The sequence below is a fragment of the Leguminivora glycinivorella genome, chromosome 26, assembly GCF_023078275.1.
Source record: "Leguminivora glycinivorella isolate SPB_JAAS2020 chromosome 26, LegGlyc_1.1, whole genome shotgun sequence".
NCBI classification, from domain to species: domain Eukaryota; kingdom Metazoa; phylum Arthropoda; class Insecta; order Lepidoptera; family Tortricidae; genus Leguminivora; species Leguminivora glycinivorella.
The window spans coordinates 9,908,006-9,933,402 of NC_062996.1; the positions used below are offsets into that span (position 1 = coordinate 9,908,006).

Here is a 25,397-nt window from a genome sequence, read left to right on the forward strand (position 1 = left end):
TATACTTTTATTTTATACGAATAAAATTATTTTAAATACTCTGACACACCTCTGCGTTATCAGTAGAAAAAAACTGCAAATAAAAAAACCTTAAAAGCCTTAAGTAAACAGAGGGCGGAAACATGATTCTAAATTTTAAGCTACTGATTATTTTACTGACATGTTGGGTGTGTTTAAGTATACTTACCTACTTTTCTTACACGTAATTAAAATAAATAATAACTTACATTTTCCATCAGTCCCAGATCCCGATCCTTGAGGCGACACTGAACTTACAAAAACAAACAATAACAACACTTTTAAACACATTTTTACGCACATAATCCCGCCAAAAACAATCCAAAAAATCACCAAACAAATGCACCAAAAAGTCTCCCTTATAAAGAACCTAACAGCTCCCGCGAATTCGCGCCAACTTTTTTTATATTTTTTTTTAAAGCCCGACGTCCTGCTTATTAAGCCAAGACGCGTCGTCTGCTCAAACGATCACAGACTCAAGGTAAAAATAAAGTATTGAGGAACAACCTACCTATTTTAGTATGCAACCAGTTCGCTAGGCGTGGGAACAAGTTGTGCACTCTTTTATTTGCTAGTATAAGATGTTAACTTATTTGGTATTTTGCGAGGTCGTTGTGTGATCTTGGCAATGACGGAAAGCTTATTTTTTTAGGGTCCGGGTCCCGAGGATTTTTTATAATTTTTTTATGATTCTTCAATTATTTGACTATACAAATATGTAAGTATATCATAGTTTCCGTTTTCTATTCTTGTTGTCATAAAGCGCTTATCAAAACTTAAAATAAATTAGTGCTTAAAATTATCACGAGACTTTTCTTGGCAACTAGCTGCGTAGTCAAGAGGGCAATCGTTCAAGTTCTCTGAAGGACAGCAAGTGTAAGCGTTTTCACATTATCCGATCCGATATCGGACGTAGGACCGATGTCCTATACATTAAGGACGCCACCTTTGAAATCCTTCCGACATCCGATATCGAATCGGATAATGTGAAAACGCGCTTATGCGCCCAGGTTATTGAGTTTTGTTTTCGTCAGGCGTTTTAAGTCGATCTCAGATTGTTATTTGAGTAGGCCGTCAGGTACAATACGTGTAAGTGAGCGTTTCTTTTTTTTCGCCACTTTTATGAAATGTGATATTTTTGAAAAAAAAAAAAATGCTATTTCTACTCAGAATCACTAGCTTTTTCAATCCTAGTAGTTGAAAAAATTGTCCCATACGGTTTTTTCTTATTTTCTTACCATGTTCCGTACATGGAGTAACAAAAGAGGGAAGTAACAAAAATGTATGGAAATTCTGGGACACTTTTTGTCTCCCGATGATATTGAAAGTACTCGTGATTTTGAGTACAATTGACATAAAATTCCCTAAAAAAATCAACATAAAATAATGGCAAAAAAAAAGAAATGCTCAAATAAGGGCCCGCGCACACGGAGGCAACAGTTGCTCGCCGACTTTCGTATTTGTATGAAAAGTTGCGTCGCCTCGTGTGCGCACTTTCATACTAGGTCATGGCCGCGACAAAAAAGTCGCTGGCAACAGTTGCCCGTGTGCGCGGGCCCTAAGGCCGTTTTCACATTATCCGATCCGATATCGGATGTCGAAAGGATTTCAATAGAAAAAATCCAAGATGGCGCCTGTAATGTATGGGATATCGGTCCGACATCCGATATCGGATCGGATAATGTGAAAACGCACTAAGGCTGACTCTATTACGACGAGGAAAACCAGCGAAGTATATCGACACATAAGTAGGTAGGTTCGTCACATCACATAAAGATACCTCACCTACTCATTTATCTATTAAAATAACTTCATTTTCGAATCACTTACCCTATGGGTGAATCCACGCAAAAGTAACGTGAGTCACGACTTCATTGGGTGTTTTGAACCACAGCTAAAAATGAAAGGATCTATGGCTACAAAATAAAGCACCACATAATTAGAAGAAAAATATGGAACGTAGTTATGTTTAAATATAATTTCTATATAATAAGTCAAAGAGAAAGATATAATAATTATTTATTATACAAGGCGTTAAAATACAACTCTGCCCAGTTGTATTTTAACGCCGAGTGTGGAATTGAAAAACGAGCAAGTGGAGTGGTTCTATAGTTGAACCACGAGCGAAGCGAGTGGTTCGAGAATAGAATCCTGAACTTGCGAGTTTTTTAACACACGAGAAGTTAATACATTTGCACCCGAGTGTAACACAAAACTTTTCCCCTCACTATAACGAGGAAACTACAACGCAAAAAAATGCGTTTATCACTGCTTCCAGTGGTTCCACAGGTGGTAAATCATCTTTTCCCCTCACTAGCTCGGAAACACGTGTTTTGTCCTTTAATACCAGCGGGTAAAAACGCATTTTATCCACTAGTGGGTAAAGTAATTTGACCTTGAATAAAGTCAAATTAACTGCTTTAAAATTGCTAAAAGTAGGTGAATCTAGTAATAAAGATGATTTACCACCTGTGGAACTACTGGAAGCAGTGATAAATGCACTTTTTGCGTTGTAGTTTCCTCGCTGTAGTGAGGGGAAAAGTTTTGTGTTACACTCGGGTGCAAATGTATTTTACTTCTCGTGTGTTAAAAAACTCGCAAGTTAAGGATTCTATTCTCGAACCACTCGCTTCGCTCGTGGTTCAACTATAGAATCCTTTCACTTGCTCGTTTTTCAATTCCACACTCGGCGTTAAAATACAACTTTGCCCCCTTGTATAACAAATAACTATTAATTATTACTAGATTCACCTACTTTTATCAATTTTAAAGTAGTTAATTTGACTTTATTCAAGGTATTGTTTGTGTCTACAAATTACTTTACCCACTAGTGGATAAAATGCGTTTTACCCGCTGGCATTAAAGGACAAAACACGTGTTTCCGAGCTAGTGAGGGGAAAAGTTAATGAATTGACCGTGACGTCACTCTTCAGTATTTCATAGTAATTCCAAATTAGCAAATCGTTTTGATTTCTTAAAAAGAAGCTTAAGAAGAGATTTGACTAGTAGGAAACTAGCCTATTATATCGTAATGCATAAAGTAACACGTACTTATTTAGACATAGGTTGGTCAAATGATACCAAACTTGCACCGTGAATAAATGGAACATGCCATAAAATCGTGACTCACGTTACACTTGGCTTGACCCTTATCCAATTTTATATCTTAGTCATATTTGATGATTTTATTAAAAATAGTACATTACGATACAAGTGCGTAAAAAAGGAAGTTCGACACGAGTTACGAATTTCCTTTCCGCACGTGTATCGTACGACGTTTTTCAGTACAGATGAGCCTCCGAAGTTTCGACCTGGCATATAATGAACCACTTCTCGAACTAGTGCGTAAAAAAACGACCATCTGTACTGAAATAGTACATTACATCAGAGGCCGGGAAAATGAGGATTTCCGGCCAAGTGGGTATATACGGTCGAGCGAGCGTGCTAGCGAGGCCGGATAGGGATACGAGGCCGGGAATCCGTTTTCACGCCGAGGCATGTATAGTGCTTTTCTCAAACATACAATGAAATAAAAAAAATGCTCTAAAGGACAATATTTTATAAAAAAAAAGTTACTTTGCAGGCCTAGGCCTAAAAAATAATATGAAATCCCTTTACAGTCCTCTCGAGTTGTTGCGCCCAAAAAGCGATACTTCCCAGCCCATTTTAAGGAACGTAAAGACAATATTTCATTGCATGTTTGAGAAAAAGTTGTTTTCATCATACTCGCACTTTAAATGTGCAATTGCATGCAGGCGGATCGGGGGTTATAGAAACATCCTTCTCTCTAGGGAGTTATGAAGTTACTAGTATCGGATTTAACTTTATTCTATCTTTTTTTAGCTTTACATATGTTTTGTATTGCAAGTGTCATGAGAAACTGCAAACTCGAGTCTTTAAAGTCGACAATGAATTCAATAATATTCAAATGAATTAATTAAAAACATGCTTAACGAAATAATTTTATTATAAAGACTAATTATGTAATTACATTTAATTTTATTACCTAAAGTGCAAAACCTAATTCTGACATTCCTGACAACATTAATATTAGGGCCATTGTTTGGGCAATTTTTTTCAAAGCTGTCCACCACACTTTTTTTGTAACATTTCGATGAAATCGGTAACAACATGAAATCGGTTAAATCGGTTATCTTTTACCCGTTTCATACACAGAATCGCGAGGTCTTTCGATCCTGATAGGAGAAAAAAATTGGTAACGGAATGGGAAAAAAACCTTGGGACACTTTTTTTCTCCCATTAGGATTGAAAGAGCTCGCGATTCTGTGTGGAAACCACATAAAAATTTCCAAATAAAAAAAAAAGTGGGGTGGACTACTTTGAAAGAAATGGCCCGTTTGCAAAGTTGTCCGCCCCACTTTTTTAGGCTTCCGTAGTCAACTAGGAACCCTTATAGTTTCGCCATGTTTTTCTGTCCGTCCGTCCGTCCGCGGATAATCTCAGTAACCGTTAGCACTAGAAAGCTGAAATTTGGTACCAATATGTATATCAATCACGCCAACAAAGTGCAAAAATAAAAAATGGAAAAAAATGTTTTATTAGGGTACCCCCCCTACATGTAAAGTGGGGGCTGATATTTTTTTTCATTCTAACCCCAACGAGTGGTGAGCGTCAGAATGGCGGGTGTACATCAAGCAATCCTGGTGTGGTATACGTCAGGAGTTAGTGCTAGCAATGTGCCAAATGTGCGCCAAAATTCGAGCAATGTGCTCTTTGAACTCCAGAGATATTTAAGAAATTAATGACACCCGCCATTCTGACGTCAGGTTGGCGGGTGTACTTCCAGTTCTAGCTAATGGCTGCTTACTCGAGGGTGAAAGTACTGCCTAAGGTTAGTGCTCGCAATGTGCTTCCACATGTATGAAACACACACTAATTCAGAGAGCCGTTGAAGAGTAATATGGGATTGAATAAATATATCTATAACGCCTGCTGAAATAAAATAGCAATGTTCATTGCCTGCAATGCAGCATTAACATGCAGGCGCTTTTCACAAAAAAGTGATACTCATAGATATATTTATTCAATCCCATATTACTCTTCAACGGTTCTCTGAATTAGTTTGTGTTTCATACATGTGGAAGCACATTGCGAGCACTAACCTCAGGCAGTACTTTCACTCTTGAGTAGGCAGCCATTAGCTAGAACTGGAAGTACACCCGCCAACCTGACGTCAGAATGGCGGGTGTCATTAATTTCTTAAATATCTCTGGAGTTCAAAGAGCACATTGCTCGAATTTTGGCGCACATTTGGCACATTGCTAGCACTAACTCCTGACGTATACCACACCAGGATTGCTTGATGTACACCCGCCATTCTGACGCTCACCAACGAGTGATATATTGTTAGATTGGTATTTAAAAATGAATAAGGGTTTCCTAAGATCGTTTTTTGATAATGTTAATATTTTCGGAAATAATCGCTCCTAAAGGAAAAAAAAGTGCGTCCCCCCCCTCTAACTTTTGAACCATATGTTTAAAAAATATGAAAAAAATCACAAATGTAGAACTTTATAAAGACTTTCTAGTAAAATTGTTTTGAACTTGATAGGTTCAGTAGTTTTTGAGAAAAATACGGAAAACTACGGAACCCTACACTGAGCGTGGCCCGACACGCTCTTGGCCGGTTTTTTTGTAACACGGGTAGGTGTTTTTTACACGATTCATAACCTACTCAGAATATCGAGGTCTTTCAATCCTAGTGTCGTAGCCGATTGGCATTTCTGCGACGCGAAACGAAAACGAAACGCCGCGAAAGGTAGTCTGGCTCTGTCGCGCTAATACGCAAGAGGGATAGAGATAGATGTCTAAGAGCGTTTCGTTTCGTGAGCGTTTCTGCCATTCGGCTGATAAAAGATTTTTTTTTTACCGAAATACAAAATGTATGAAAAAATGGAAATGGAATGGGAAAAAAACGCGATTCTGAGTGGAAACCACAAAAAAAATCCAAATCCAAAAAAAGTGGGGGGGACAGCTTTGAAAAAAAAAATGGCCCTATGCTAATGAAAATACATTACTGAACCTGTTTAAAAATGAAATTGCTATTTATTAACTTTTTAAAATACGACTCAATCTGAGCTAAGGCACTTCAGATATACCACAGAATATATAATAGTACAAGTACAGAAGGCCCACTGCTTTGGTGTATACAAAATGCCGCCTTTTAAATACCTACAAAATTCTAACAAAGAAACGAGCCGCACGTGCGCAGCGTCGGACGATAGGGTTGCCTATGGATTACATACATACATACATACAATCACGCCTGTATCCCATAAAGGGGTAGGCAGAACACATGAAACTACTAAAGCTTCAGTGCCTATGGATTAAAACGAATTAATACTCATATAAAATGTTATACTGTTATATTCAAGTCTTAGGTACTTTCTAGGTATACATATATATATCCATACAGTATTTATATATTTTTGTTTAAGTCCCAACATCACAAGCCTAGTTGAACTTTTCCGTGGGACTTAATCAATATTAGATCTGTGTAAGATTGTCCTATTCTATTCATGATGTCTATTTAACTAAATATTATTTGTCATTCACACGAGGACATCACATATGAACCTAAAAACAACTCGCGACGTAAAGTAACAATTGAAAGTGCGAACGTGCGTTCCGTGAGAACGCGCGCCACCCCTTATTAGGCCGCGAACTCGCGGCCGCCGGCATGTACTTGTAGCGCGGCGATAGAATCGCGGAGTGAGCCGCCCCTGGATATACTAGCACACACACACCCGCGTCTTTGCTCGAGTTAAATTCGAAAATTGGGGAATGCACCATACAAACTTCCACCCCCCATTTTAGGGAAGTGGAGGGTTAGAAAGAGACAATAAGACCCCTATGTCACTCTCCATCCCTTCAAATAACTCCACTTAAAAAATCACAGCAATTCGTCGCTCCGTTTTGCCGTGAAAGACGGACAAACAAAAACACAGACACTTTCTCATTCATAAAGATAAATGAAGATGTTTGATTTGTGTCGTCCATGGATTTTTGCAGCAAGATGGTATGACGCACATAATTATACGACGCATAATATATTTGACACTATCAATGCTTGATGCTTGCAAAGGTGGACTAGTAGAGAATGCTGTCTGGCATTAAGTAATTTTTCTTTCTTTGTGTACAATAAAGATTAAATAAATAAATAAATGCTTTTAATACTCAACAGCTGCTTCTGCAGAGGTTCTGCCAAGCATGAGTATTCTAAACTATCATGACGCACATACGCGTCACGTGGCACTACACCTGCGCCACAATAACAAGCGGCTTCTGATTAGGGTCGTCCATGCGGTCGTTGCTCTTGCAGATATTATAGTACTGTGACGCACATATGCGTCATGTGGCCATACAGCTAAAAACCTAAAGCTATACTACAATGGAGACTACTGGTAATGTTCTGCCAACTAAACATGTAGTTGTGCACTCTAAACTGTCATGACGCACATACGCGTCACGTGGCACTACAGCTGCGCCACGATAAAGAGCGGCTGATAAGGGTCGTTCACGCTGTCGTTGCTCTTGCAGATATGACAGTACTGTGGCGCACATATGCGTCATGTGGCACTACAGCTAATCAACTAAAACTAAGCTACCACAGACTTCTGGTGAGTTTCTGTGTAGTCCAAACTGTCATGACGCATATATGCGTCACAGCTGAGCGACAATGACTAGCGGCTTCTGATTAGGGTCGTCCATGCGGTCGTTGCTCTTGCAGTCGAAGAGAACACTGATGCCCGTGGACGCTATGCTGATCACCAGAAACGCGACGAAGAGGCCAGCTAGGATGTGGCAGTTGAAGTTTGTGCCTGGAGACAATAAATAAAAATGAATAAATATAGACACAAACAATACGTTTTTTCTCGGAGTGGTAAAATGTAGAGATGCAACGAATAGTTGTTTGGCCGGATACCGGATATCGTATATGTGGCCCAACCATCGGCCGAATATTCTGTATCCGGCCGCCGAATATTCGGACAGCAGAAATTTATCTACAATACCTACAATTTAAGCAGGGAGCGGGCGCGTCGTGCAGGTTTTGACTTGTTTCGTAGTGAACTTCGCACGGAGTCCGTTTTTGTTTAAACGTTTATTTTTTTAATAATAAACGGCTATTATAAGTATTATAACCGTAACTGATTTTTTTTTACATTTAATTTGTTTACCCCAAAATCATTCTATCAAAAATACACACATCCAGATTCACATCCAGTATCCGGCCGGATAGTACGTCACTATCCGGTATCCGGCCGAATAATTAAATAAGGGCCGAATAGGCCGGATACCGAATATTCGGTGCATCTCTAGTAAAATGCATTACGCATCCCCCCTAGCCCGGGAAGCCATTGGGGGGATATGTGGGACTCCCTCTTACTTACCACCCTCTCCAGGGAGAGGGGGAGAGGAAGTATACCCACTAAAACCACTCTTACGTCGCCCTTCTAGTTGTTAAGGAGCCATGGGATGCCAGAGATTCTACACTGAGAGAAATTTGCATTATGAATTTAACAAGTTCGACTTGTTGCGGTTTATCCGTTTGAATCAGCCAAACGTATGTTTAAAACAATATGTGTCAGGTTGTTTTTTATAAAATCGACTTATTGATTCAAATATATTGCCGATTCAAATGACAAGTAGCTTGTTGTTTGAACCAAAGAGCACGTAGGCGCTATTTTAACCAAAAAACTTGTTGATCGAACATGAAAACTGGTTGTATTTTCTCTCAGTGTACCATGACGCCTTCCAGCGGCCCTGGTCTAATGACCAAGTCCCTACACCGATAAAAACAATATATGAGAATTGTGGTCAAATGTTTTACCTGTTACTCATTTAAAAAAAATAACCTAACCCAACCACAAAATTAAAAAATTTTAAAAAGCCCCGACATAGTAGACTGATTTTCATGAAACACGAGTAAGAACACTCCCGACTAACTCAACTTTCAAACAAAAAAAAACTAAATCTAAATCGGTTTGAAAATTTGGGGACGAAGGTTAAATTCTCATAGAAAATTTGATTTTCGCGCCTTCTTTTAGAGCCAAGATTTGATTGACCGTCTATAACTTTCGTAACTTGACGTTACTTTAATTAGTATGTTTTGAAGTGTCAAATTATCATATTGAGACACTCATAAGGCACAACCCAATAACACAGCTCCGACGTTAGGGCCATTTTTTTCAAAGTTGTCCCCCCCACTTTTTTTGTAACATGGGTATTTTTTACGCGATTAATACTCAGAATCGCGAGCTCTTCCGATCCTGATAGGAGAAAAAAAATGTCTCAACATTTCCATACATTTTTTCGAACCATCCATTCCGTTACCGCCATACAAAATGCATGAGAAAATGGTAACGGAATGGGAAAAAACCATGGGACAATTTTTTTCTCCTATTAATATTGAAAGAGCTCACGATTCTGAGTGGAAACCACATAAAAATTTCCAAATCCAAAAAAAAGTGGGATGGACAACTTTAAAAAAATGGCCCATTTTTTTTTTTAATTAGCCTACTGTAGTGTCCCACTGCTGGGCAAAGGCCTCCCCTCGCTTCTTCCACTTAACCCTGTCATGTGCGTAATTTTGCCAGCTTGGATAAAATGCGTTCAAGTCGTCTCGCCATCTCTTTTAGCGCATCCCATTAGCGATCAAATATTATAAAAGAGGCGCGTTCCTAGCACACAGTCTAAGCTCGTGTAGGCGAACGCGTACTATGCTTGTATGAGTGAAATAATTGTGGTGTTAGTAACCTTTTCTTGGCGTCACCACCTGCTGGCGTGGGTCTTCTAACTTTAAGTTCCAAACATGATGTTATAAACTCATAATTCCAGAATGTTCCTCACAAAATGAGATTCTTCTAATACTTAAAACGCTAATGGCCTTAAAACCCCATTGCCCTACCTTAAGTTGATCTAATTGTGGTTTCTAATACATTTAGCAAAGACTTATACATATAACTCCGTATAGACCGATAAAGTCTAAGAAAAAAACGTACCTCAAAACGATACAGAAAAAGGTACGGTGAGCTAGATGGCGATACACCTTTGGGGTACGCTCGGCTAGATGGCGCTAATATTAATATTTGACATTTTAACACATATCAAGCTAAGAATATGGGCCAAATTGTCAAAACAGAGGTTTAAAAGTTTTAAGCCTGTGTCGAGGGATGGCAGTCTATGCACTGTGATTACACATTTTACTTTGACAATAATTCTCTATAATACACTCGATCCTCTTTGCTTGATTTAAGAGGATACGGTAGCGAAAATGCTAAAATGGAAAGGAGCCCCCCTTTCAACTTGGGAATTTTAGTTAAATATACAAGTGTTATTAACTAGATTTATCGAAAAAAAATTGTCCATTAAAAACAACTCAGTCAAAAGATATTTCAAAAAAATCTTTAAAATCGAGGTTCCGCTCTCGACTCTTTCCTCCTTCAAAACTTAATCAATCGGAACGAAATTTAAGAATCTGAATAACAAAGAAATAATCTATGTCGGACCGTTTACCTTTTTTGGTTAATTGTTACCAATCTTGAGTATCACACCTTTTTTTGCGCGACAATGAAAAAGGCCGTTTTTGGAAATTTTTGATTGGCTCTAGTCTTTAAAAAGCAGAATATCAAAAAAATCAAAACGGTCCGACACAGATAAAAATAATAACAATCTATGTTGAAAAAATCATTGCTCTATCTTCAAAAACCAGGGAGGAAATAGTCGAGAGCGTTTGTATGGAGAATTGACCCCTACCGTATCGTCTTTGTGGTTTCTAATACGTTTAGTTACCGCAGCTCTGACTGTTGGTGAACCCCTTCTTGGCGTCCCCCGCTGGGGCAGCCGGAGCGTCATCGTCAGCAGTCAGCGCTGGCGCGTCATCTGCCGGCGCCTCAGCTGACGGGTCTAGGAACTTGAGGATACAAACCTTAGGTAGTTGGTAGAAACGCTACCGCGTGGAGCGCTAACATGCGCTTGGAGGAACCGATGCCTATGAAGAGACCTAGTCTTCAACAGAATGATATGATGTCACAATCCTTAGCATTGAGGAAGATACATAATACATATTTAACTCATTTTAGCCACGAGATGTCCTTTACAAAATGCGATTCTTTTGTGTCTGACCAATATTTCATGACTAAGTCTGACGTGTTGGGCTGTCTATGTATATAAATATCTGCGGCATCTGTTCAAAATTCTACCTATAATTCTACCTACCTAACCATATATATTTAAAAGATAGGTTTCCCCTCCCCCTCGCGCCTCGCTCCGCCCGCGCGGCCCTCTAATTAGTTGTTGACACCTATGACAGACTGTTATAAGACATGTGCGAAAACAGTTGTGCTCCCTTGGTGAATTGTGGACCCCAGCCAATCCTGCCTGCAGTTCCTGACTCCCGGAGAGAAGGTTAGTGCATGTCTTTGACCACCTGACAGATTTTGGTATTTCCATTTTGCCCCCTTTTGTCCGTTCATAAACAGCATCGTTGCTAGGTTAGGTAAGGAATAGATTTAGATTTCGTTGTATTTATTTGTAAGCCGAATTAGTCGGGAGTGTTCTTAGCCATGTTTCATGAAAATCGGTCTACTATGTCGCGGTCGGGGGTTTTTGCAAAATTTTAATATTTAGATAGTTACCGCAGCTCTGGGTGTTGGTGAACCCCTTCTTGGCGCCTCCCGCCGGGGCAGCCGGGGCAGCCGGGGCGTCAGCAGCCGGCGCAGGCGTGACAGCTGGCGGCTCAAGCGCCTCCGCTTGCGGAGCCCCTTGCGGCTCCGCATCCGACCCCCCTGGCGCCTCCGCATCCGGCCCCGCTGGCGCATCCGACCCCGCTGACGCCTCCGTCTCCGCCTCCGTAGTATCCTCTGTCGTCTGCGGATCGTCGTCTTGCAACTTGAGGTTGCGCTGGAATAGGAGCGGCTCCACCTGGAAGTAAAGGCTCGTGTAGTCATTAAGTGTACTCTGAGTAGAACCAAAGAGAATCGAGTACCTATTAACCTTTTAACCGCCAGAAATTTTAATAGTAGACTACTTGACCTGACCCTTTTACAAAGTATGTCTTATATTATTAATTACTGTCAAATTAAATGAAAAAAAAAAATAGTACCATATTTTATTACGACTTAAAAAGTCGTAGGAAAATAATTTAAAGTTTACTTTTACGTGATCAGGCAAAAACAACATCAGCCATATTAATCTAATAGAATATCTATGACATGACGTCAGTATATTTAGAAAAAATATTTGACATTGTCTCAGCCGGCAACGAGTATGAATTTTAATACAATAGAGGTTGCTTCTATGGAGATTGGATTAGTACCTCTAATTTCCATAGTTGATTTCACTCACTCAGTCACTCCAATGGCCAACACCGTTTTCGGAGTTCATAATTAAAAAAAACATACAAACATCTTTAATTAAAAATACGCAGTCATCACGCACTTTTAATGCCCGCAAGCTATAAATATTGATTTCTTAAGTCAAATACTACAGAAAACAATAACTTGATGTGCTAAATTCGATACGAGTCTAGTAGCCTATGGCCCCTGGTAGCTTAAACAGACCGGTCTTCACTGTTGACTGTACATACCTGATACTTGGATATGGTGACGTAGCTCTTATCCCTCATATTGCCAATGATGAGGGGTTCAGAACAAAAGTAGGACCAGTCGTAAGGCGCGCCGACGCCCATGGTCGTTCGTCCCACCTCTTCGCCATCTTCCAATAAAACCACGCTGTCTGTAAATATGTTAATAGTTATTTGTTATACAAGGGGGCAAAGTTGTATTTTCATGCCGAGTATGGAATTGAAAAACGAGCAAGTGAAAGGAGTCTATAGTTGAACCACGAGCGAAGCGAGTGGTTCGAGAATAGAATCCTGAACTTGCGAGTTTTTTAACACACGTGAAGTAAAATACATTTGCACCCGAGTGTAACACAAAACTTTTCCCCTCACTATAGCGAGGAAACTACAACGCAAAAAATGCGTTTATCACTGCTTTTTTCCACAGGTGGTAATTCATCTTTTTTACTAGATTCACCTACTTTTATCAATTTTAAAGCAGTTAAATTGACCTTATTCAAGGTCAAATTACTTTACCCACTAGTGGATAAAATGCGTTTTTACCCGCTGGTATTAAAGGACAAAGGACACGTGTTTCCGAGCCAGTGAGGGGAAAAGGATTAAAACACGTGTTTCCAAGCTAGTGAGGGGAAAAAACTTTACTGTCAATAAGCGTTTAACGCGAATTACGCGAGTGTGTTTGCGGTTTGAAAATTATTTTGTAGGGATAAAAAAATCTAAGTAAGAGTTATATAATATAGCTACATTTATAATTCGCCCTTATTATAATTACACACTATATACACCGTGTTTTTTTTGTTTTCCGTTAAATTCGACACGCGGTTAGGTTCATCATCAGGAACCACCGTGTATATCGTTTTTTGTTAAATCCGAAAAAACATTTTTTTTTCGTTTCCATACATAATACATGAATTAATTAGTGTGAGTGGAACTTTTTTTTTTGTTAAGGTTGGTTTTTGCTGCCAGGGCACTTTGCCAATGTCAAGTGAGTAGGGGTGAGTGGAACTCAAGAATTTTATATATATCTCTGGATAGTGCGTGCCGACCAATGAGTTGAAGCCAGGTTCATTCACCTTTACTCCTATGTTCTATCTCATTCCAACACTGTGATGTATTGCCAGATAAGTTAATAAAAAAAACGTATAAAACATTCTTCAATCAAATTGACTTACTTTTCTTTGTATTATACAAAAAAAACTCAATCAAAAACCTTATTTCTCCGGTATTTACCTCTCGCCTCTTGTTTTACCTCTTAAGTTGTTGTTTATACTTGCTATGTTGTTTCGTGTATTGAGGTGTGCAATAAAGAGTATTTGTATTGTATTGTATTGTATTTACCTCCTGCGTACTATGGGAACACTAATAATAAAAAAATATGCCCGATATGTCAGAATTGTCAAAATTCATGCAAAATAAACGTTTTTCGACGATTTACTTAAGTTCTGAGCTATGTATTGCATAGTGAACCATTGTGGAAGTAAATGGAAACCGAAATCCGACGTAAAATTTCACAAGTAAGTACTTATTTTACCAAAATGTTCATAAACCTCACTGGCAATAAATTTTCTTCTATTTTGCTTGTAATCTTGGTTAGTTCTTATCATTATATTGTTTTCATTGTCTCAAATTATATCAAAATTCCCACGAATAGGTTTAGAACGATAAATATGACCTTTAAAGAAAAATAATGTTATGTGTGGTCTTACGACTAGGGTGACCAATCTTTTTTCTTGCATGGTATTTACTCTTATTGAATGGAGCTAAATCTATCAACTTGGTACGGTTTCTATGTTCATAGTTCATATCACAGTATAATAATACCAACTTTATATAATTTATGTCTTTACAATTAACATGAATAATATTAAACTTTTCAGTGTTCCAAAAGATGAAGGAAGGAGGCAGCATTGGCTGTTGGCTGTCGATTGTACCGATAAAAGGAAATGTTTCAGAGCGTTCGACAATTTGCAGATTTGCACTTTAAGCCTGAAGATTATGACAGAAAGAAATTTTAAAAATCAGTCCAGTAACGACGGATATATCGTGGCCTAAACATTAAATTGAGATACATATATACATGCGAAGAGAATTGAAATACGTACGAATTGAGAACCACCTTCCTTGAGATTTGGGGCGGCGCTTAAAAATAAAGATACTGTTTTAAAACGTCCTAGTATTTCATTATTTCCCCATTGACAAATACTTCCCTTATATTTTTGTGGCTATTCCCACTAGTTACCACCAAGTTTTTACCTGTCCTAACTACTGGGATTTCCCCCACATTGTTAATTACCACACCGGGGTTGATAGCTACTGGGATTAGTTTTCCCAGTAGTTACTACCAAAATATTATTGTGATGACCAAAACACTAAAATATATATTCCATTGCATGCTTTAATAAACACAGGTGTCAGTTAGTAAAAGACAAATACTTATGTAACTCCGTATAGACAGATAAGTCTAAGAAAAAAACTTACCTCAAAACCATACAGAAAAAGGTACGGTGAGCTAGATGGCGATACACCTTTGGGGTAGGTACGCTCAGATAGATGGCGCTAATATTAATATTTGACATTTTAACACATATCAATATCATATCAAGCTGAGAATATTGTCAAAACGGAGGTTTAAAGGTTTTAAGCCTGTGTCGAGAGATGTAATACGTCAAATTCCGCGGGATATCCCTAATGTATGCTTAATCATGGACACCCTAAAGAAAGAGATGCAAGACCGGCGTGACGTAATTCAAGGTCAAATTTTCTGGCTTCAAAGTAATGTTCGGCGTGCAACATCCATGTATATAAGATTCTTGGTGGAACTTAATCATAACATTAAAGTCATTGTCAAGTGTTTGACGGCACATGTCAAAACAAATAACATTAGGAAGAGGTAAGGGATGCCACACACGTGTTCAGTAATTAAATTTATTTTTTAATAATTCGATAACCGTAAGAGTTAAGAGGCTAGTTTCTGAGAGAAATATATTGTATTTAAACTAAAGAATCATCCCTTAAAGTTAACGGAATCCAATAAAAACAGGTTGTATATTTACATTATTTACTGTGTGGTAACGGGTTAAGTATTTCACCACCCCCTTTCTTCCCGTGGGTGTCGTAGAAGGCGACTGTGGGATAAGGGTTAAATTGTGGCGTAGGCGAGAGGCTGGCCACCTGTCACTGCAATGTCACAGTTTCGTTTTCTTTCAACCCCTTATTTGCCAAGAGTGGCACTGAAGCTTTAGTGGGTTCATGTGCTCTGCCTACCCCTTTATGGGATATAGGCGCGATTGTATGTATGTACTATACATATATGCGTTATACTCACCAAGCAGCCACCCGTCCCTCAGATACTCAAAGTTGAAGTCGAGCTCAAAGTCCCCATCGTAGAACAAGCGCGTTGACGCGCGTCGACGCGCGAACCTGCGCGTTGACGCGCGAGGTGCCACCAGCGGCGTGTGGGCTGGCCCTTCGTGGTGTACCACTTCTGTAAAACAAATAAATATTATAAATAAATAAAATAAATAATTATAGGACATTCTTATTACACAGATTGACTGAGGCCCACGGTAAGCTCAAGAAAGCTTCTGTTGTGGGTACTCAGACAACGATATATATAATATATAAATACTTCTATACATAGAAAACATCCATGACTCAGGAACAAATATCTGTGCTCATCACACAAATAAATGCCCTTACCGGGATTCAAACCCGGGACCGCGGCGCAGCAGGCAAGGTCACTACCGACTGCGCCAGACCGGTCGTCACATTATATATTATAGGACATTCTTTTTGGAAAGCGTCCGCATAGGGGTGCGTTGCCGAATGGACACAAACGCTCACGAAACGCTCGTAGATATCTACCTCTATTGCTCTTGCATATTAGCGCGACAGAGCCAGGATACCTTTCCGGGCGTTTCGTTTTCGTTTCGCGTCGCGAGATATCGCTGGTGCGAGGAAGCCCTGGAAGACCTGTCCCGCACTCCGTGTACCCAACTGGCGTGAAGTGGCGCAGGATAGAGTGAAGCTGACGATCTCTTGTGTCGGAGGCCAAGATCATTTTTGGATTGCTGAGCCAGTGAAGTAAGTAAGTAAAAGACATTTTCACCACACCAACTGGTAATGGCTTTCTTTGCTATTCGAAAACAGATAGCAAAATTGCATTTTAACCACAAGGGGGCAAAGTAATTTCATACAAATTTTAACTCGATGTCTTAATCTGGCAGCTAGATTTAAGCTATAAATGATAATTTTGAATCATGAATATTGAATAAATTGATGGATTTCATGTATTTTGATGTTTTATAGTCAGTATTTTGTTCGTGTTGGTGTGGTGAAAAATTTTGTGTTTCACTCGGTGGCAAAGTTTGTTTAACCTTCGTTCCTTGATACCCTCGCAACGCTCAAGATTCCACTTTTTGAATGACTTTTTGATTCCAATATTAGAATCTTTCGCTTGCTCTGGTATCAATATTGGCACGTGCGGGTAAACAACTACTTTGCCCCCTTGTAAAACAAATAACTATTTTACACAAATTGACTCCCACGGGAAGCTCAAGAAGGCTTGTGTTGTAAGTACTGTAAGAGGTTTCATATGCAGAATTAAATCTTTTACAGAAACAACGACAATAAAATTCATACTACTTAATACCTATCAGTGGCGGGGCGTGAAAATTTTCGTTGGTAAAGCCGGAGGGGTTTTCGGGATCTGTTTTGTATGAACTTCTACAGATACTAGAGAATTTTAGGGAACCCGTTGGGAATCGAGTTGTATCGACGCTCCGCCACTGATACCTATTGGCTATAAATGAGAAAGTGTGTGTTTGTCCGTCTTTTACTGCACAACAAAGAGACGAATTGATGTCATTTTTTAGTGGAGATAGTTGAAGAGGATGGATTGTCTTTGCCAAATCTTGGGATTAGTTTTCAAAGCGGGCAACAGGCTCTCCTCCATGGCAAATGCCGGGATAACGCATGATAATGAGTTGAAGGGATGGAGAGTGACATAGGTTATTTTTTGTATCTTTCTAATAAAAAATATAAGAGAATAAACATTTAACAGCGGCCTGTCACCTGTCATGTTTATGTCCACTATAGTCGAACATTGTCCAACATAAGCCATACATACCAGAGAGCCTGATGAGTGCTTGATCAGTCACTAGCATGATAGTGTCAGGCGGTGTGTCCCCTTTGTCACCATTATGTCGCTTGTATGTCTCCATCATGGTCCAAAATTGATCAACATCCTCCAACAATCTTTAAAAAACATAAGAGACGTACCAGACAGTCGGATAAGCGCTTGATCAGTGACTAGCATGATAGTGTCCAGCGGTGAGTCCCGTTTGACAGCGGTATGTCGTTTGTATGTCATGTTTATGTCTACTATAGTCCAACATTGTCCAACATAAGTCATACCCACATACCAGAGAGCCAGATGAGTGTTTGATCTGTCACTAGCATGATAGTGTCAGACGGTGTGTCCAGCTTGTCAGCATTATGTCGCTTGTATGTCTCCATCATGGTCCAAAATTGATCAACATCCTCCAACAATCTTTAAAAAACATAAGAGACGTACCAGACAGTCGAATAAGCGCCTGATCAGTGACTAGCATGATAGTGTCCGGTGAGTCCCGTTTGGCAGCACTCTGTCGTTTGTATGTCTTGTTTATGCCTGTCATGGGGTTATCCTTTCCCGTATAGAAAATTAATATTGGTCCTGAAATATAAAAAAAAACGTAACTAATCAAGGGAATGTTAAACCAAATAATAGCTGGATTAGGAGTTTCGATAAATTACTTAGATATAAGAGATTTGAATGATTCACGGTTATTTTCATTAGACTTATATTGACCGGGATATAGACTGTGATTACCTTTTTGATTTTTGTTTTATCGAGGTAAGAGAAGCCATTGAGATTCACAAATATAAAAATTTCAATCCTGAAGATGGCTTCAAACTATCAAATGTATGGAATCCAGTGATTTGTTTGTGTAAAAAACCGGCGAAGTCAGAATTGAACAAACGTAGTGACACTGTGAGTGTAGTGTGTTTGGACAGATCATCGAGTGTGAATGCGACAAGTGGTAACGCTGAAAGTGAACGCAGCCGACGCGCGCGAAGGAAGGTAGATCGCGCGCTGTCTATGCAACTTTGACATCCACCCGCCTTCGTCAGTTTCCGTGATCATGGTGCATGCAACTGCGTCGAAATATCGGGAGCTCCACAAAAATCAAAAAGGTAATCACGGTCTATATCCCGGTCAATATAAGTCTTAGATATAGACGATCAACCAAATCTTGGCCCTAAAAAATGAGGCGAAATTCAATCCATTGGGCATTTACACTTTCGCCCCTACATTTTCTGTCAATTTTTAAGTGTTATGGGTGGTTATGGCTCGTCGATGATTCCGCCAACGTCAAGGTTTACGGTCAGAGTATAGCAAAAGGGGCCCGATTATAGCAAAAGGGGGTTTGGTTGAAAGTGTATGTTACTCAACTTTTGAGTCAGGCCATATTAAAAAGATGAAATACAATACGGAATAATTCAATCCAAATAATAGCAACAAAAGGGGCCCGATTTTAGGACTTAAAAATTTTTGAACAAAAATTTTCTATTATTATTTTTGAGTGTTTGTAATTTAAAAAACATGAAAGATTGCATTAAAATAAGCATCTTTTATAGAATGAAGTTGTTTGAAAAACCTACTTATTTAGGAGTTAGAGCGGTGCGAAGTTGCGAATTTTCCCATAGTATTACTAAGGCGCCAGAGACTTAGAAAATTTACCATGATTTTTTTTACCAATATAACCTATGTTAATATTGATAAATCATATAGAACACGTTTAAATAAGGATGTTTTGTTATATAAACTTTTTCTCTTCCGTTAATATTTACTGAGATATTAGGGTTCTAAGATTAGTAAATGGCACTAGCACTTTAATAAAATTAACGCGTGTCTCGCAAACGGTCTAGGATACAAAATGACGACTTTTATATAGGTATAGTAGTAGTAGTAGTAGTAACTCTTTATTGTACAAAAACACATTAAAAATAACATACATTGAGATGCGAAGTACAAAGGCGAACTTATCCCATAGAGGGATAGGTATAGGTAGGGTATAGGTTAGGTTCGTTAGGTATCTTCAAACGGCCGAAGGCCAAACTGCACAGAATAGGAGCCCCGCGTAAGCGGGGCTCCGTCGATATCGCTTTCTGTCTCTAGCGCCTTAGTAATGCTACGGGAAAATTTTGCAACTATGCACCACTCTAACTCCTAAATTAGTAGGTTTTTAAAAAAACTTTAATTTATAAAAGATGCTTATTTTAATGCATTATTTCAAATCAGAACAAAAAAAACCGGCCAAGTGCGAGTCGGGCTCGCGCACCGAGGGTTCCGTACAAACCTGCAAGGTTTACAAAGTTCGTTCATTACGACAATCGAGTCATAATATATATTTTGTAATGTAACTAAAAATTTAAGGTTTTCGGAATTTTTCCTTTATGTGTGCTATAAAACGTTGCTTCATGCCAAATTTCAAGATTCTAGGTCGACTGGAAGTACCCTTTAGGTTTTGATTCCCTTGCGAGTACTTGCGAGTTTCAAAATATGCAGCTTAAATTGATATGCTGTTTCTTTTGATTGCGTTGACATAGAAGTTTGATTTTGTTACAGCTTAAAGGTATTATAGACCTGAGTATTTGGTATGAATTTCAATTTAATACCTCTACGCGTTTATGAGGAAATGGGTAGTAAGGTTAAAATTATTAAAAAAAATATATTATGTGATGTAACTAAAAATTTATGGTTTTCGTAATTTTTCCTTTATCTATGCTATAAGACGTTGCTTCGTACCAAATTTCAAGATTCTGAGTTCACGGGAAGCACCCTGTAGGTTTTGATTCCCTTGCAAGTGTCGAAAATTTGCGGCATAAACGGCGTTATCTTTTGATTGCGTTGGCTTAGAAGTTTGATTTTTTCACAGCTTCAAGGGACAGTAGACCTGAGTAATTGATATAAATTTCAGCTTCATACCTCCACGCGTTCCTGAGAAAAAGGGTCTTGACAGACGGACGGACGGACGGACAGACGGACAACAAAGTGATCCTATAAGGGTTCCGTTTTTTCCTTTTGAGGTACGGAACCCTAAAAACGTGAAAAAACGCGAAAAAAAATTTTTTACACTATTTTTTCTAAGTCCTAGAATCGGGCCCCTTTTGTTATACTCTGACCAGAACAAATTAAATAGAGGTAACAACAGGCGGTCTTATCGCTTAAGAGCGATCTCTTAATCGATCGCTTAAGAGCTTACCTTTACGCATCGCCCGAAAATTCATAAAAGCATTCCTTATGAACTCATCGTGTCTTCTCAGCATATTTACTCTATTTTCCTTCCCTTCAACCTTCTCAAAATGTATATAATAATATTTAGAAGACCCAAACTGGAGGGTCGCGGCATTCTGTATAGTTTCCTTCTTCGGAGGAAGAACTTTCTCTAAAGTCTTAAAAGGCTCCATTACTTTTGGTATAAACTTAGCTTTGTCTTCTAGAAAATTCTTATGAATATAATTGTAAGGGTTCCCAAGTCGATCTTTGGAGGAAATGTCTTCAATACTGAAGTCTTCTTCGATGAAAATGAGCACGCCATCGGTCTTATGAATAGCGTCCAGCGCAAACGAAGCAAAGCTTTCTGAAGACATCTCCGTAAATGGGTTATTAGATATGTCTGGGCTCAAAATGGTTTGTGGGTCCATGAGAATAACTGGCATGGATATACAGGCGCAGGATTTGATGAAAAGTAATAGGAGGAACAACATTTTCACCGATTTTTAACTAGAGCATCACTAGAAAATCATGAATGACGTTGAAATGACAGGAGTTGACATTTTTTCTCAGCTAATTTTTAGGCGCGAAAGGAGGTTTAATGATTCTTTTAACCATCGAAAGAACCATCCTTGATCCTTCCCCTGATCAAAACTACACTATACTACACTACTACTTCACTATACTTCAGATCGTTTGTGGTACGTGTGCCGCGGCCGCTGCAAGACACCATCGCGAGCGCAGATTTCTGGCCGAAAGGTTTTTCGGCGGTTCCGGGGCAACCTGCCGAATCCAACACCGGGGCAAACGACTTAACGGAGCCACGCTGTGACGTCATCGCCCAAATGAATTGATTAATTTTCTTTTCCCCTCACTAGCTCGGAAACACGTGTTTTGTCCTTTAATACCAGCGGGTAAAAGCGCATTTTATCCACTAGTGGATAAATTAATTCTGTGGGTCTAGTGAAAAAGGATATAACTCAAATTGACTCAGTGAAAAAGGTCACAAGTCCGAGGTGGGACTTGTGCCCTTTTTCACCGAGTCAATTTGAGTTATACCCTTTTTCACTAGACCCACAGAATTTGACCTTGAATAGAGGCAAGTTTTCTGCTTTTAAATTGATAAAAGTGGGTTAATCTAGTGATGAAGATGTTTTACCACCTGTGGAACTACTAGAAGCAGTGATAAACGCGTTTTTTGCGTTGTACTTTCCTCGCTATAGTGAGGTGAAAAGTTTTGTGTTACACACGAGTGCAAATGTATTTTACTTCTCGTGTGTTAAAAAACTCGCAAGTTCAGGATTCTATTCTCGAACCACTCGCTTCGCTCGTGGTTCAACTATAAAATATCCTTTCACGTGCTCGTTTTTCAATTCCACACTCGGCGTTAAAATACAACTTTGCCCCCTTGTATAACAAATAACTATTACTTCTCGTGTGTTAACTCGCAAGTTCAGGATTCTATTCTCGAACCACTCGCTTCGCTCGTGTTTCAACTACAGAATCGTTTCGCTTGCTCGTTTTTCAGTTCCACACTCGACGTCAAAATACAACTTTGCACCCTTGTATAACAAATAACTATTTTCTTGTTTCCTTTTTTTTTCTTTGTTTTTGTAATCTAAGTTTCGTGACGCATTGGTTATACTGCAAGGTCATATAAACATGTTTTTTAATAAATAATAAAATGCTGAACTGCTGCGGTGTTCAAGGAGTAGTAAAGTCTGACCAGGGGGGTTACCATGACGTGCTAAAGCCGTTCAGTTTAGGTTGAGAGAGAGGGACGAAGCTATGTAACTGCTATAGCTGTGTCCCTTTCTCTCAACCTAAACTGAACGTCTTTAGTACGTCATGGTAACCCCCCAGAACAAGACCAGAAATATAAATATGACTACGAGCCATGTTTCGGAATTTCATTAGAACCAAATTAGAACCATTTTCTTCATACTAAATTGAACTGTCGCCGCATACATTATCAGAACAGCAGCGCCCTCCTGACAATAGTCATACTTTTGGTCAGGCTTTAAGGTGCGACCACACCGCTGCTTAAAAAACCGGCCAAGAGCGTGTCGGGCCACGCTCAGTATAGGGTTCCGTAGTTTTCCGTATTTTTCTCAAAAACTACTGAACCTATCAAGTTCAAAACAATTTTCCTAGAAAGTCTTTATAAAGTTCTGATGTTCAGAGAAATGGCATACTAGTTAGAAGAGAGATCTATGCTCAGCAGTGGGCGATATAGGGCTGATATATGATGATGATGATAAAGAAAATATATGCGTAGATAATACAAAAACAATAATTTATTCAGTTTTTCTCTTTCCCCGCTTTAATTGGTGCACCACGATTCGCCCCGCCACATACAGAGCATAGAAGAGAACAGCGCAGAACAGAAGTTGGTCTATCTGGGTCCGCGCGTACCAGGGGTACAGACGCGCTGCGGAACGTAGGTGGTACGCACCTGCAAAACATGAAATTTATTTTTAAAGGAACTTGACTGTAGTTAAAATAATAGTTATTTGTTATACAAGGGGGCAAAGTTGTATTTTAACGCCGAGTGTGGAATTGAAAAACGAGCAAGTGAAAGGATTCTTTAGTTGAACCACGAGCGAAGCGAGTGGTTCGAGAATAGAATCCTGAACTTGCGAGTTTTTTAACACACGAGAAGTAAAATACATTTGCACCCGAGTGTAACATAAAACTTTTCCCCTCACTAATGCGAGGAAACTACAACGCATAAAATTCGTTTATCACTGCTTCCAGTAGTTCCACGGGTGGTAAATCATCTTTATTACTAGATTCACCTACTTTTATCAATTTAAAGCAGTTAATTTGACTTTATTCAAGGTCAAATTACTTTACCCACTAGTGGATAAAATGCGTTTTTACCCCCTGGTATTAAAGGACAAAACACGTGTTTCCGAGCTAGTGAGGGGAAAAATATTTTACGTCATGCGCGAAATAAAGCATCAGCCCCTTTAGCACAACTCGCCTTGTCGCGCGCGAGTCCATACTTGAAGTCGCGCTTGATGTATGGACTCGCGCGCGACAAGGCAAGTTGTGCTAAAGGGGCAGATACTTAATTATAAGAAAAACATGGATAACAAATTTCGATTTGAGGCTGACTACTGGTGCCTTTACCCTACATATTTGACATCAACTACCTAGCAAAGAGGATCGAGTATTATAGAGAGTTACTGTCAAAGTAAAATGTGTAATCACAGATCACAGTGCATAGACTGCCATTTCTCGACACAGGCTTAGAACTCTTGAACCTCAGTTTTGACAATTTGGCGGATATTCTTAGCTTGATATGTGATAAAATGTCAAATATAATATTAATATTAGCGCCATCTAGCCGAGCGTCCCCCAAAGGTGTATCGCCATCTAGGCACACCTCGGACACTGGCGATCAAATATATGAAAGGGGCGCGTTCCTAGCACACAGTCTAAGCTCGTGTAGGTGAACGCGTACTCTGCTTGTATGAGTGAGATATGACAGGTCGACTGTTCGCGTTTTTGACAGGCGGTAACTGTGAGGTAACCGAGAGGGGGTGGGCGGCACTTTCAGCGGGGAGCGGGAGTGTCCATACTGTACGATAGTACTCTTTATTATACTGTGATCTAGGTCACCGTACTTACCTTTTTCTGTATTACATAATGTCTTTGACTATAAGTACAAAATGTTCACAATGAGGAGGCACACTCAAAGGTCATGACAGATGGCGCCACCCTATTAGTCCATTGCACAGATAAAGAATTTCATACGTGAGAGCGAGAAGATGATAACACAAATGAATGACAGTGACATAACTAGACACTTGCACAGGCGCCGCCTGACGGGATAAATTGGCAGTGTGCCTCCTCATTGGATAGCTCAGACGAAGGATACTATAGACTTGACGCAAGCGTGCACCCGTAAGGGACAGATATAGAATAATGGAGCGAATTTAAGAATCACTTTAAAAATGGCTGACAGTTTACCATAAACAACCTACGTAATTTGGGCGGATAATAAGCTTGACAAGTCACGTCCTTATTGTTTGCCACAAACTCGTTTGTGACAGCGGCGGAAAAGTGAAACTATGACAAAGACAAAAAATAACATTTTGCTCTCTGTCACTCTTATTATAATTTGTATGTGACCATCTCGTTCGGTAGTGGTATTATTATTTGGCTGTCTAGTCTATAGTATCCTTTGTTTAAGTTGGATAGAGACCTTGAGACTCAATGGCTAGTTCCACGTAGTGAGGTATCAGCTTAGATGGCGACACCGGCCGTCTGCGGTACAGCTTTGATGCCTGTTTCGCTGCTTCATAGTAACTGCAAAAGCAAAAATATTTGTTATTTAGTAACTGTGCCAGCTTTAATATATTTGTAAGGATTTCATTATCTGGTGGACGCAATTTAATTCAATCTTTTTCATCTCATCTATTTCATCTATTCCAATATGGAAGTCCACTT

The 25,397-nt window shown here is 39.3% G+C and overlaps 3 protein-coding genes across 5 annotated transcripts in view; all 3 read right to left on the bottom strand.

The window, feature by feature from the left end:
- Window positions 1-485, bottom strand: part of LOC125239992 (transferrin) — a 36,286-nt gene extending 35,801 nt beyond the window's left edge. Inside the window, exon 1 of the mRNA XM_048147786.1 lies at window positions 228-485. Within this exon, the coding sequence (XP_048003743.1) occupies window positions 228-321 (94 nt within the window). The 5' untranslated portion in view covers window positions 322-485. The remainder of the gene's footprint in view (window positions 1-227) is intronic.
- Window positions 486-6,477: 5,992 nt separating this feature from the next.
- On the bottom strand, window positions 6,478-20,942 carry LOC125239985. Its single transcript, XM_048147780.1, has 6 exons — window positions 20,929-20,942; window positions 18,195-18,335; window positions 15,945-16,103; window positions 12,626-12,774; window positions 11,676-11,961; window positions 6,478-7,859 (listed from the first exon to the last, which is right to left on the bottom strand). Exons 1-6 carry the CDS (start codon window positions 20,936-20,938, stop codon window positions 7,702-7,704), a joined length of 903 nt encoding a protein of 300 aa, XP_048003737.1. The 5' UTR covers window positions 20,939-20,942; the 3' UTR covers window positions 6,478-7,701.
- A 2,272-nt stretch (window positions 20,943-23,214) lies between these two features.
- Window positions 23,215-25,397, bottom strand: part of LOC125239780 (UDP-glucosyltransferase 2-like) — a 28,253-nt gene continuing 26,070 nt past the window's right edge. For all 3 annotated transcript variants that reach the window (XM_048147463.1, XM_048147462.1, XM_048147464.1), the window contains 2 exons: window positions 25,153-25,256; window positions 23,215-23,394 (listed from right to left, as the gene is read on the bottom strand). In XM_048147463.1, coding sequence (XP_048003420.1) covers window positions 23,237-23,394; window positions 25,153-25,256 — 262 coding nt within the window. In that variant the 3' untranslated portion in view covers window positions 23,215-23,236. The remainder of the gene's footprint in view (window positions 23,395-25,152; window positions 25,257-25,397) is intronic.

Coding starts and splice junctions, on each gene's coding strand:
- LOC125239985 (XM_048147780.1), bottom strand. Junction 12,775..15,944: donor GAGGGACGGGTGGCTGCTTG/GTGAGTATAACG, acceptor ACATATTTACAG/ACAGCGTGGTTTTATTGGAA. Junction 7,860..11,675: donor CACCAACACCCAGAGCTGCG/GTAACTATCTAA, acceptor TATTGTCTCCAG/GCACAAACTTCAACTGCCAC.